Genomic DNA, 12194 nt, shown 5'->3' with positions numbered 1-12194 from the left:
GTTACTTATTGGTGTCTTATTATTATTATTTACTATTGTATGTACTCTTCTTTGTCAGTGGTGTGGCTAAGATTAGCAACCTGCTAGAGTTGCCCACCACTGTGTCCAGGAATGCTGAGGTCACAATTTCAAACCGGGGCCCGGCCGGACAGTCTTATGGAACGAAAATCATGATATAAAAGAAAAGTTGAAAAAAAAATAGACAGAAAAGTTGAGAAAAAAAATAATACTGAAAACTATCTGCATATATAATATCATATTTTTCGTTGGAAATGTGACAACAGCATAAGTTTCTATGCTGCTCAATAATAAAACATGTTTTTCTAGGATGTGCGGCGAGTGACATCAGTTCGTTCGTCACGCGCCAGCCTCCAAGGGCCGTGTTTCCTCTCCTGGCGGCTCCACGTTCCTCTGAGGCCCGTAATGGCTAATGTGATCACACGGTGAACCGGCTATAAATATGGGACAGGACGGTCCCACCGACAACCAGCAAAGGACGGCCGGGAACAAGCACAGGTAGGTGGCGTCTACTACAAACTCTTTGTTCTTTCTTACGTTGTGTTACATATGTATTACCATATCCTTTATATTGGACTGATATTGGTTACAAGCACAGGTAGGTGGAGGCTACAAACCCTTTGTAGCCTCCTAAATAATTTCTTACGTTGTGTTACATATGTATTACCATCTGTATTTCCTTTATATTGGACTTAAAGCCAAAAAGTTTAAAGTCAAAATTTTGCCCTTTTCCAAAATCATATCCAGTTGCTTGAGTAACTCCTTTTTGGCGTATCTTATTACCTGGATGTCTAACCTTCACCGACGTATTGAACTCTAATATTAGCTTTTGTTAATTTATCTTCTGTTTATGTGTAAGTGGTAGCGTTGAAATAAGTCTTAGCTACTTGAGTACGCTTCCACTTTGTGCTGTGCTATTTTACTTAATATGTATGATCAATAGACAAAAATTCTTCCGTAAAGACCCGGATAGCATCGTAAAGGTGTGTGTGGGATCCTAAAGTACTCGTCTGGGTAGGATTGTAAAGGTATGTGTTTAGTATCTTAAAGAGGTAGTAGGACAGTAAAGTGCTCTTTTCCGTTCTTGGGGAGGCTCGTAAAGGTCCGGATAGCATCGTAAAGGCATATGAGGGGTCCTAAAGTACTCTTCAGGTCTGTGATCGTAAAGGTATGTGTTTGATATCTTAAAGACGTTGTAGGATGGTGAAATACTCTTTTCGATTCGTGTGGAGGCTCGTAAAGGTTTGGGCAGGATTGGAAAGGTATGTGGGAACCTGAAGTACTCTTTTCTATGCGTGGGAAGGACCTTAAAGGTCTGAGTAGGATCTTAAGGGTATGTGCTTGAGGTGGTAAATACGTTTGTAGGATTGTAAAGGCGCAAGCTCCTAAAGACGTATGTAGAATCCTAAAGTACTCTTTACGATGAATGCGGATCGAGGATCGTAAAGGTCTGGGTAGGATCTTAAAGGTGTGTCGTAAATACGTTTGTAGGACCGTAAAGTTGAAGGCATAGGCGAGATCTTACAGTATTGCCTTGAGTTGTGAATTCGTGGCTCTTTTTACGACCACCATCGTCATATCTATGGACTGGAAACCAGAGGGTAGGAGGAAGTAAGGGAGATCATTGAAGCTAACATGGCAACGACTTTCAAAAAAAAAAAACTCGAAAATAGAGGAGAGCTGAGAATCTGGCCAAAGATCGAACAAAGCAGAGGAAACTTGCTGCCCAATGTTCGCTTCACACGGGGGGAACTAAGTGTAAGTCATCTTTATAACGGGCTTGCCTGGTCCAAGACTTTCTCTATCCAGCCAGCCCTGTTCATCATGGAACTTACCAAGTTTTCCTTGGGGAGGCTGGCGTCACCACAAGTCGGTCTATGTACGTTAAATCAGGTCTCCCAGGTCTGGCGTGACCTTGTTTTGATCTTCAAGGGACTGTTTCGACAGCCAGCTCATTTTAACGAGGAGGCCTGCTGAAAGTTGTCGCAAAGTTTAGTAGGTGGATTCAGCGTGGCCAAATCACAAGCTGTCACTTCATCAGCGTTAATAGATTCTTTGTTGACACAACAGAAAGTACAGAGACTTTAATGATGCATCAGATCTTCAACTCATGAGATTGTAAGGTTTGCCCCGTTGCTTTTGGTCGGAATAGTGAGTCTTCTTTTTAACTGTTTGATTAGCTTTTAAAAACTCTAAAGGGTTGGTAAATTGTTGAAGAAGATTGTTTTGTGAGTCTTCTCTTTTTAACTGTTTGATTACGTTTTAAAAAACCCTGAAGGGTTGGTAAATTGTTGAAGAAGATTGGTTTGTAGTCTCTTATGGTTATTTGAAACAACATTTGGCAATGGTAGAAAAGCGTTTCGTTCTCGAAAAAAGTTCATCAGCTTTAACGCTGCATCAGATGTTCAACTCAAGATATTGTAAAGTTGCTGTTGCTTTCGATCAGAATCGTAGGTCTTCTCTTTTTAACTGTTTGATTACGTAAAAAACCCCTGAAGGGTTGGTAAACTGTTGAAGAATATTGTTTTGTAGTCTGATGAGGTTTTTAGAAACAGCCTTTAGCAATGGTAAAAAAAGTATTGTGTTCTCGAATAAAGTTCTTAGTCGGCGCCTCCTATGTCCTATCCTAGCCTTATTTGACGTGTTTTGATGACCAAAACGATGTCATTAAGCGGCAATCTGACCCTCGTCATGCTGAATAGAAGATGACCAATAAAAATGACCACGTAATCGCTGACGCCAACTGACCAAAGCACAGCCCCCGGATGGGGAAATGATGGCTCTGTCCTTAGGAAGGTCGGGAGAAATCGGGGTGTTTGTCACGCCGTGCTGGTCCCAGGGGCACGTGTGAGAATTTCCGCCCTTCCGAAGTTATACTCAGAACCACATGCGAGATCACTGCAGCGGGTTAGCCTCTACCAGGCACCGCGGATCGCTGAAAAAATAGTAGAAATTGGCCGAAATAAAGGGAAAGTATACCAGAGAAGATCCCGGGCCATAGAAGATCCAATTCGCGACCCACCGTGGGTTGGATCTTCTATGGCCCGGGAACTTCTCTGGTATACTTTCCCTTTATTTCGGCCAATTTCTACTAGTTTTCCAGCGATCCAAGGTACCTGGTAGAGGCTACAGCGGATGACCTGTCCGTGCTGAACCCGTGGATTAATACACAGGGGTGCGTGGGAGAATTTCTGCCCTTCCCAATTTATACTCCGAACCAGATGCGAGCTCACAGCAGCGAGTTAGTCTCCACCAGACTCCTTTACAGGCTGAATAAATAGTAGAAATCGTCTAAGGGGAACATCATTGGCCTGACGAGTTGGCCGGCCATAGAGGGTCCACAGCAGGCAAACTAGACCCTCTATATGGCCGGCCAACTCTCCTGGCCAGCTACATTCTTTTAGGCAGATTTCTACTATTTATTCAGCCTGCAAAAGAGTCTGGTGGGGACTAGCAGCGGGTGACCTGCCTTAGCCTGTCCGTGCTGAACCCGCAGATTAATATACATTCTCCGCACGGTTAATGTGCGCTCATTAATGCCGATGTGTCCCCGGAGTGATCGTCGTTAGCAGAGTCCGCTCACGTCGCCGCGGGTATAAATAAAAGGTCCCCTTACTAGTCAGGAAAACTTGTGACATCGGCAGGCGTGCACAGCGGCAGGTAAAGAGCGACAGTCAAGCAGGTTAGTGCGGGCAGTAAGAGATGCCGTTACTTGTGTAATATGGTCTTTGTGTTGGCACATCTCCGTTGTGTTATACATCTCCGATGCAAAGTACTGTGAATCGCTACTGAGTAGTGCAGCATAGGAAAGACTAGTATAGAGTTCGCCATTGGAATTTCTAGAATTGTACATCTCATTTACTACAGTTGGTCTTTCCAATTACTAGAATTGCTTGTCCAAATTACTGCAGTAAGAGATGGCGTACCTTTCGTCTGTGGGCAGTGCAATCTTTGTGTTACTCATCTTCGCTACAGAGTACTGTGCATCTCTACTGAGTAGATTTAGTTCCCTGCCCATTGTAGCATAGGATAGACTATTGCTGAAGCTCTGGTCACTTTCTATTGGAATTACTACGTAGACTTGGCCCTTTGAAATTTCTAGAATTGTACATCTCAATTACTAGAGTTTGTCTTTCCAGTTGCTTGAATAGGACACTGCGATTGATACAGTTTGTTTGTTAAATTACTAGAATTACGCATTAAATTTACTGGAATAGTCGATTGGAATTAGTTACTCGCTATTTTCCACTCAATTACACTATCAAAACTCTCATGACAGAGAGAGGTGTTAAATGGAGGAGTTGATTCCCTTTCATGCTGTATTGTCTAAAAGTATTTGTTTCTGAGCATTTTCTTCGCAATCTGAGGATGGATGGTATGACGTGCCGTCGTCGGCCGGTCAGTAGGACCGTTGGGTTTGCCGGGGACTCTGGTACATGGTCGGGAGATCGAGGTGCGTTTTGTGGTGTTCTGGATCAAAGGGTTTAACTTATGGTTCATTTCTGTCTTGTGAGTAGATACGACGTCAGTCTTTTTTGATTGTGGAATTCTCCCTCAATCCCCGGAAAAGAGACGGTTTAGGAAAGATGTTGACTGAGTCATTGGTACTTCGGACTGGTCTGTGGAATAGGCAGCATCTCCATACGGACATGGCGACTGCTTTTCTTGAACAAACTCGAGCGTTTTCACATAATGTTTGCCAGATGTGGGTTGAAATGCTTCCGTTGATGGTTTTGTCTCTTCTCCTTCATTTCGTGCATCGTGTCAAAATGAACCTGTCCTACTGCTGGTCTAGGAGGATTAGTTTGAAGGTACTGGTAAAAGGCAATCCGCACTTCTTCACTCGTGGCTGTACCAAAAATCAGAAAAAAATGTGGAAATCGTCACGACCTGAGCGTAATGACCTAGGTATGAACCACTCGTGCCAAAATGGCTTTGGTTAAGGTTTTAATCAGCAGCTTTATCACCTCTTCTTCAACGTTAAACCTTATACGGCTGACCAGTAGAGACACGTAAAACGACTTTGGCTGCACTCTTAGGCGCATCTCGTTACCGATGCAGGAACGTGTCATCCTGTCTACTGAACTTCCTCGGCTTTCTTTTCCAGCCATCTGCCTCTACCCTGGCCCTGGCCGTTCCTTAATGGACTGTGGTACGGGCGCTTCCCTTTACAACAGCCTGTCCATTTGGCAGCTGTTGAAAAGCCCCTATCGGTGTTTTTGTCTCTTCTCCCTTTTTAGAGACATTTGGAAGAATCTCACAGAGGTTTGTTCGTCGTATTTCAGGAACACTTTGAAGACTCTCACTCACGGAAGTCTGTTCGCCCTATTTCAGACACATTCTGAAGAATCTCACACACAGATGTCTGTTCGCCCTTTTATCATACACGCTTTGAAGAATCTTACGCACAGATGTCTTTTCGCCCCTTTTAGACACGTTTTGAAGAATCTTACGCACAGAAGTCTGTTCGCCCTATTTAAGACACATTTTGAAGAATCTCACTCACAGACGACTGTTCGCTCTATTTCAGACACACTTTGAAGACTCGTCACGCACAGATGGCAGGAAGAATGACCTTGTGGCTGCCGACCTTGGCCATCGCCTTCTTCGTGTTCGTCTGTGGAAGCGTACCGGTACAAGCGGAGTAAGTCTTCTTTCCTCTTACATCTGCCGACAAACACACCTCAAGCCTGGGGAAAATGTTACGTTTCCTGTTTTAGTCCTGAAAAAATTGGGGTCGGTAGGTAGGGGTATCTTTTTTCTTTTTTTTTCTTAGACTTTGGCAATCTCTAGTGATTAAACTTATACAATACAGTCTAAAAAAGTAAAACTTGCATAATGATACTTATTTTCAATGACAGTATTAGAAAACTGATTGTACGACGTTTAATAACTCACATGTCAGGTCATGGAACTAAAAAAGGTTAATCAGCTCGACAAAAAATGTTGACCCTTGCAGGGGTCCACCCACAAAATAGCCTAGGGTCAGCAACTTTTTCTAGGGTAAGTCGGAAACCAGAAAACATAACATTTTGTTTTCTGGGCCTTACATAAGCCACTTTTTCAGCAACTCAACTGTCACCCCTCCAAGTACTTATACATCCAGCAAGTATCCAATACCAGGTCAGCAAAGAACAAGAAATAGCCATGCCTTCCAGGGTACAAGAGCTATGCCAGGATTAAGATGTTCAGTTTTTAGACAATTAATAAAAATTACCAGTAGTCAATTTTTCGTAGGTGGAACTCGCTGGTAATACGTGCAGAAGGGGCATCATCACTAGATAGCTTTAAACAGCGCCTATTTGTTTATTTGTTTATTTAAATTTTTCACAAAGTAAAAGGGAGGGCAAAACAGGTGCGAAGCACCTTTGCTAGTTGCCCTCCCACATACAAAAACAACAAGAATGTACATTACACAGTCAACAATCTATAATACAAGTAGGGCCTATAGCTCGATGTGCAATGTTTATGTGTGACAGGTAGTTCAGAGTAACAACTAGCTGTAGGCAACGCCAATGAGATATGCAGGAACATTTAAAAAGGACATGAACTACACCGAACGGGTTCCCATCAAATGTATGCTTGCACAAGACAGTCACTCGATGACGTCTCTGCCGTAAATATCTTAATGATAACGCGACTTAGACTTAAAGGTTCCTCTGTCGTAGCAGACTAACAACGTGGGTTCATAAACAGTAAATTTACGCAAAATCTGGAGAATGATTGGCCACCGTGGAGCTCATTAGCCCGCGCCCTTTCTAAGGACTGACTCTTCTGGCCAATTATCATTTCCTTTTGTGCCGAATTCTACCATTCGTATTCATGTGGGAATGTCAGGTTGAGGATTTAAGGCAGCTAGGGAAGCCTTCCAATGACCCTTAGACAGTGTTTTATCCCACTGTGGTCTTTAAGCACGCAATGTTCATTTTAAAGCCCTATTACGGACCATCTATCTCGGACCGAAGATTCGCCTGTTAGATAACATTCAAGATCCAAGATCCGTTTATTTAACATTGCAGTGGGACCACTGAATTGTGTCCAATTTACGTTTGAAGTTTAAAAGCAACTCTCCGACTACTGACACAATCTGTATCTGTATCTGTATAGCCGGTATAACTGCCCTTTGGCGTAACACATCAGCTTCTTGAAACTTTGAAACTTTATCCACACACCTTCTTGCAGACAATAAGTCTGAATTGACAGGCACTTACAATGAAATAGCTTCTGTATCTGTATAGCCGGTGTAACCACCCTACGGCGTAACACAAGCTTCGCATGCACGCGGCGCGGCGGCAGCTAGCTTATCACACCGAACGACTTCATACACCTACACGTGAGCAGGAGATACTGAACAGTGCTGAAACATAACTCCTAAACTGGATATGGTTTTGCTGGGAATTCTAGATTTTTGCTGACGCCCTTACGATCTCATAACATATATCTTAAAGGCATCCATTGCAGTTTTAGGGCTTGGAAACCCGATTTTTCAAGTCATCATTCTAGTCATCTATCTACATATTGAGTTAAACCACACAGTCCCAATTTAATTGGCCCTCATGGAGAAAAACTTTCCCACAATTCTGACGGAAATGGTCACTGGAATAACCCTGAGCTGATTTTAGGGCGCCACCCAGAAAAAAAGGACTCGTCTCGCGGCTTGTTTCTGCAGTTTTACACTGAAAGTAGGCTGATTTACGTGTAAATGTGCCGATGTGAAGCAGTATGTGTCAATATCACAAAGATTGCCTTGTTCAGAATATTTCCAGTTTTGCTGCCCTGAAATCACATTGGAAAGCGACTCGGCAGAACCAAGACATTCCTGAGAGTGCCCTATACCTGGATTATCAGACAATTTATTGGTGGATAAATGTCAACTTTTTACAAGTCGCTTGTTGCTGTAAAAGGACTTAAAGCTGTTTTTTGAGCACAGTAATACTGTATCGAAGGGAGAATTTTGTGTCACACTGAAAAAGGATAATTTTGTTTTTGCCATGTTTTTTTTTATCTCTGTACTCATTGATTTCCCCTCGTTGGTTGTGTTCTCAGAGAAAAGAGACTAGCGGAGATGGACATCGCCAGAGACCAGGCAGCCAAGATCGCACGGGAGCAGCTGGCAGCGAAACTGGCGGCCATCACGGGCAAGAGGAGCGCAGAGAAACGCATAGCACAGAGCATTGTCACAGGTAGGGCATGAGGAGCGCAGAGAAACGCATATTTTATTTTATTTTATTTAAATTGCAACATTGCAATACACGCCGAGCAGAGGCAGCTGTTGCTGGTGTTGTGTCCCGCACATAGAAACGAATACTGGACAGACAATACTCATTTTTACTTGAGTCTAGTGGGGAAAGTCGTGTAAAGTGCCTTTCCCAAGGGCACACGATCGGTGGCATGTCAGGACTTGAACCCGGGACCTCTTGGTTCTGAGTCGCGCACTCTGCCATTGCGCCACACGACACCACAAACGCATAGCACAGAGCATTTTCTCAGGTAGGGCAGGTGCACCGCATACAAACGCATAGCACAGAGCATTGCCACAGGCAGGACAGGAGGAGCGCAGACAAACGTATAGCACAGAGCACTGCCATAGCTATAAGACCGCAGACAAACGCATAGCACATAGCACTGCCATAGCTATAGGACCGCAGACAAACGCATAGCACATAGCACTGCCATAGCTATAGGACCGCAGACAAACGCATAGCACATAGCACTGCCATAGCTATAGGACCGCAGACAAACGCATAGCACATAGCACTGCTATAGCTATAGGACCGCAGACAAACGCATAGAACATAGCACTGCCATAGCTATAGGACCGCAGACAAACGCATAGCACATAGCACTGCTATAGCTATAGGGCCGCATACAAATGCCTAGCACATAGCATTTTCACTTGTGGGAAGAACTGTAGATAAAAAAAACCATCACCTGGTCACTATGTTTTAACCGTATAGAAATTTTTTGTAAGCTCTTGTCCGTAGGCTAATTGCAAGTACACGTTACATGATAACAAAACATGGGCAGCAGGATGGATCACAATATAGTATGCAACTCCTCTATCTACTAAACACTAAATTCTAACTTATTTGGTTCGACTATTGACGATTTTTTTCAAGTAATTAATTAGTTAATTAATTCAAGCCAATAACTAAAAATGCAACATCTGACTTTTACGGAAAGCTTTTCGTATTATCCATTCATCGAAATGTTCTGCTGACCTACTTAAGTTTTCCATACTAATTGAATTAAAACTTCTCCGGCGTATCTGGATAATCTCTTAATCTTCTCAGGTGGCCTCCTTAAACCTAGTCTTAGAGTTGTTTGGAGAAAGCGGTCCAAAAATATAAAAGTATCTCTATAATCACTTTTCTAAGGTCACATAGTAATCCGCTTAATTAACTGTTGTTTTTCCATCGAATGAAATGCCGCTTATCTATCCATTTCTCTTTTCCATATCATTAGTCAGCAACACGGTGTATTGTACAAAACTTTTACAGTGTTCAGTATCAAGGACAGGTACAGTGTACACAACTGATAAGCAGCATTAAGGACAGGAACACTTCACGATACATGGTTCAGTACCAAGGACAGGTACAGTGTACACAACTGATACATGGTTCAGTACCAAGCACAGGTACAGTGTACACAACTGATACATGGTTCAGTACCAAGGACAAGTACAGTGTACACAACTGATACATGGTTCAGCACCAAGGACAGGTACAGTGTACACAACTGATACATGGTTCAGTACCAAGGACAGGTACAGTGTACACAACTGATACATGGTTCAGTACCAAGGACAGGTACAGTGTACACAACTGATACATGGCTCAGTACCAAGGACAGGTACAGTGTACAAAACTGATACATGGTCCAGCACCAAGGACATGTACAGTGTACACAACTGATACATGGTTCAGCACCAAGGACAGGTACACTTAAACATAGGCAGGAGACACAATATCAAACAGGGGAATGTTTTAACATAAACTAGTGGGCAAATAATGAAACAAGTTTAAACTGTAATATCCAACACAAATTTTCTCACCCAATTTTTCGACTGTACAACTCCAGTCTTTGTCAAAGAATGAGCAATAAACCGCTTCCCTGACGTCACGCAGATAACACACGTGACTCCGGGAGCAGTGGTTGCAGAAAGTCTGTGGCGCCTCCCGTCTCTGTTGAGGAATGGTTGTAATGCCCTGATGTAGATGGCCTGTTTAATCCGCAAAAAGCTGTGATTAGATATTCAGTAGCTCTATATGATACTTCCAGGAGCCAAGGCCGGCCGGATACAAGACGCCGCAAGACAAGACGCCATCGACAACATCCTGGAGAAACTGGGCAAGCGCAGCGCCGAGTTGTCCGTGGGGGAGGACTGGGCTGATGAGGTAAAACTACCCTTCTCTGTTTACTGTTACCTGGGAAACCAGTTCCGGGAATATAGTGTGTTTGTTTACTCTTACCTGGGTAACAAGTTCCAGGAATAAAATGTCGCGTCTCTGTTTACTGTCACCTGGGCAACCAGTTCCGGGAATAGAGGGCGTGTTCGTTTACTGTTACCTGGGCAACCAGTTCCGGGAATAAAATACGTGTCTGTTTACTGTTACCTGGGCAACCAGTTCCGGGTGTTTACTGTTACCTGGGCAACCAGTTCCGGGAATAAAATGGCGTTTCTGTTTACTGTTACCCGGGCAACCAGTTCCAGAAATGAATTGGCGTGTTTGTTTACGGTTACCTGGGCAACTAGTTCCGGGAATGAAATGGCGTCTGTTTACTGTTACCTAGGCAACCAGTTCCAGGAATAAAGGGCGTGTCCGTTTACTGTTACCCAGTTCCGGGAATTAATGATGTTCTGTTTACTGTTACCTGGGCAACCAGTTCCGAGAATAAAAAGTGTTCGGTTTACTGTTACCTGGGCAACTAGTTCCGGGAATAAATGGCGTGTCTGTTTACTGTTACCTGGGCAACCAGTTCCGGGAAAAAATGACCTCTTTGTTTACCGTTATCAGACAAGGATTTTGTCACCTTCACAATGGTACCTGGTAGACGATGTCGGCCCCGTCGCGGTTCAGTGAAGGTTGATCGGCCCTGATGTATATAACCTCCTTCACCCTCTCAGGAAATAATTTTGTCAATAATTTGTGTGTTTGTTTGTTTGTTTCCGCAGGCCAGGTTAGCGTTCCTGGAGAACCTGCTGAGTGACGTGGGCGGGAAGCGGAAGCGGCTTGCCGAGGTCGACATCGGATCCGCCCGGGGGAACGCACAGGCCAACGACGCACTGAGGGGGCTGGTCGCCGGCCTAGAGGGCTAACTCCCCCCCCCCTCTCCCTCCTTCCTCCGCTCCGTTTCACCCGTCCTGCTAACGAACAACCTGCCGTATTGGCGATCTGATATTTAGATACGGTGGCACAGAATCACACACGTGTCCGTCAGCAAAGTTTCATTGAGATTTACCTGTCATCTTCTACAGTGTAGATTAGATCGTGCCGAACCAAAGGCGAGTTCCACATGGTAACGTTAGGTAGTTACACTATCCCATAGAGTACTGTATCCATAGAGAAGAAATATGTTGGCACGGAGATGCCGTTTCTTAGAGTCATACACAAATCTTCTTCTTCTCATGACTTAGAAATGTATTAAAGAAATAGAAACCGACAATTCCACAGCTGTGCGTTCTTTGTTTTAAGCGGTGTAAAACATAGATAGTGATACGCCAAAAAGCACTTACTCAAGCAACTGGATATGATTTTGACCGTTTCGTTCCAAAAATCATATCCAGTTGCTTGAGTAACTGCTTTTTGGTGCATTTATTACCTGGATGTCTAACCTTCATCGACATAGATAGTGATACTCGTAGGAAATTAAAACTTTTTCAGTACAAGATAATGTATAACTGGCAGGTGCAAAAACGCTTCAGGAGAATGTCAATCCTGGGTTTTAATATTCCTCGGTAACGTTTCATGTCCTCAATGGCAACAAGGAGCCGTGTAGCCACTAACTACGTTGGACAGGTTTCTATACGCAAAATTCTAAAACTAAAAACTTCACGACACCAGGAAAAATGTTGCCAACGTGGTCGGGAGAGCACAATGCGCAGCTGTAAGATATTTCATCAATCATCATGACAAAACACGCTATTTCAAAGGTAACAACTAAATCTCTCAGAA

General features: G+C 43.6%; 1 protein-coding gene across 2 annotated transcripts; it reads left to right on the top strand.

Annotated features, from left to right (window-relative positions):
- The first annotated feature begins 485 nt into the window (after nucleotides 1–485).
- On the top strand, nucleotides 486–11678 carry LOC109481710. Of its 2 annotated transcripts, none has more exons than XM_019784304.1 (5): nucleotides 486–516; nucleotides 5549–5662; nucleotides 8065–8201; nucleotides 10300–10415; nucleotides 11195–11678. In XM_019784304.1, the coding sequence occupies exons 2-5, from the start codon at nucleotides 5577–5579 to the stop codon at nucleotides 11336–11338; spliced, it is 483 nt and encodes a 160-aa protein (XP_019639863.1). In that variant the 5' UTR covers nucleotides 486–516; nucleotides 5549–5576; the 3' UTR covers nucleotides 11339–11678. The 2 variants fall into 2 exon arrangements, with proteins under 2 accessions (XP_019639863.1, XP_019639862.1); XM_019784303.1 differs by lacking the exon at nucleotides 486–516 and adding an exon at nucleotides 3635–3700.
- The last annotated feature ends 516 nt before the right edge of the window (nucleotides 11679–12194 follow it).

The sequence above is a fragment of the Branchiostoma belcheri genome, unplaced genomic scaffold (assembly GCF_001625305.1).
Source record: "Branchiostoma belcheri isolate BF01 breed outbred unplaced genomic scaffold, Haploidv18h27 scaffold57, whole genome shotgun sequence".
NCBI classification, from domain to species: domain Eukaryota; kingdom Metazoa; phylum Chordata; class Leptocardii; order Amphioxiformes; family Branchiostomatidae; genus Branchiostoma; species Branchiostoma belcheri.
The sequence above is the reverse complement of the archived record's forward strand: the minus strand, read 5'-3'. Positions and strand labels throughout refer to the sequence as shown.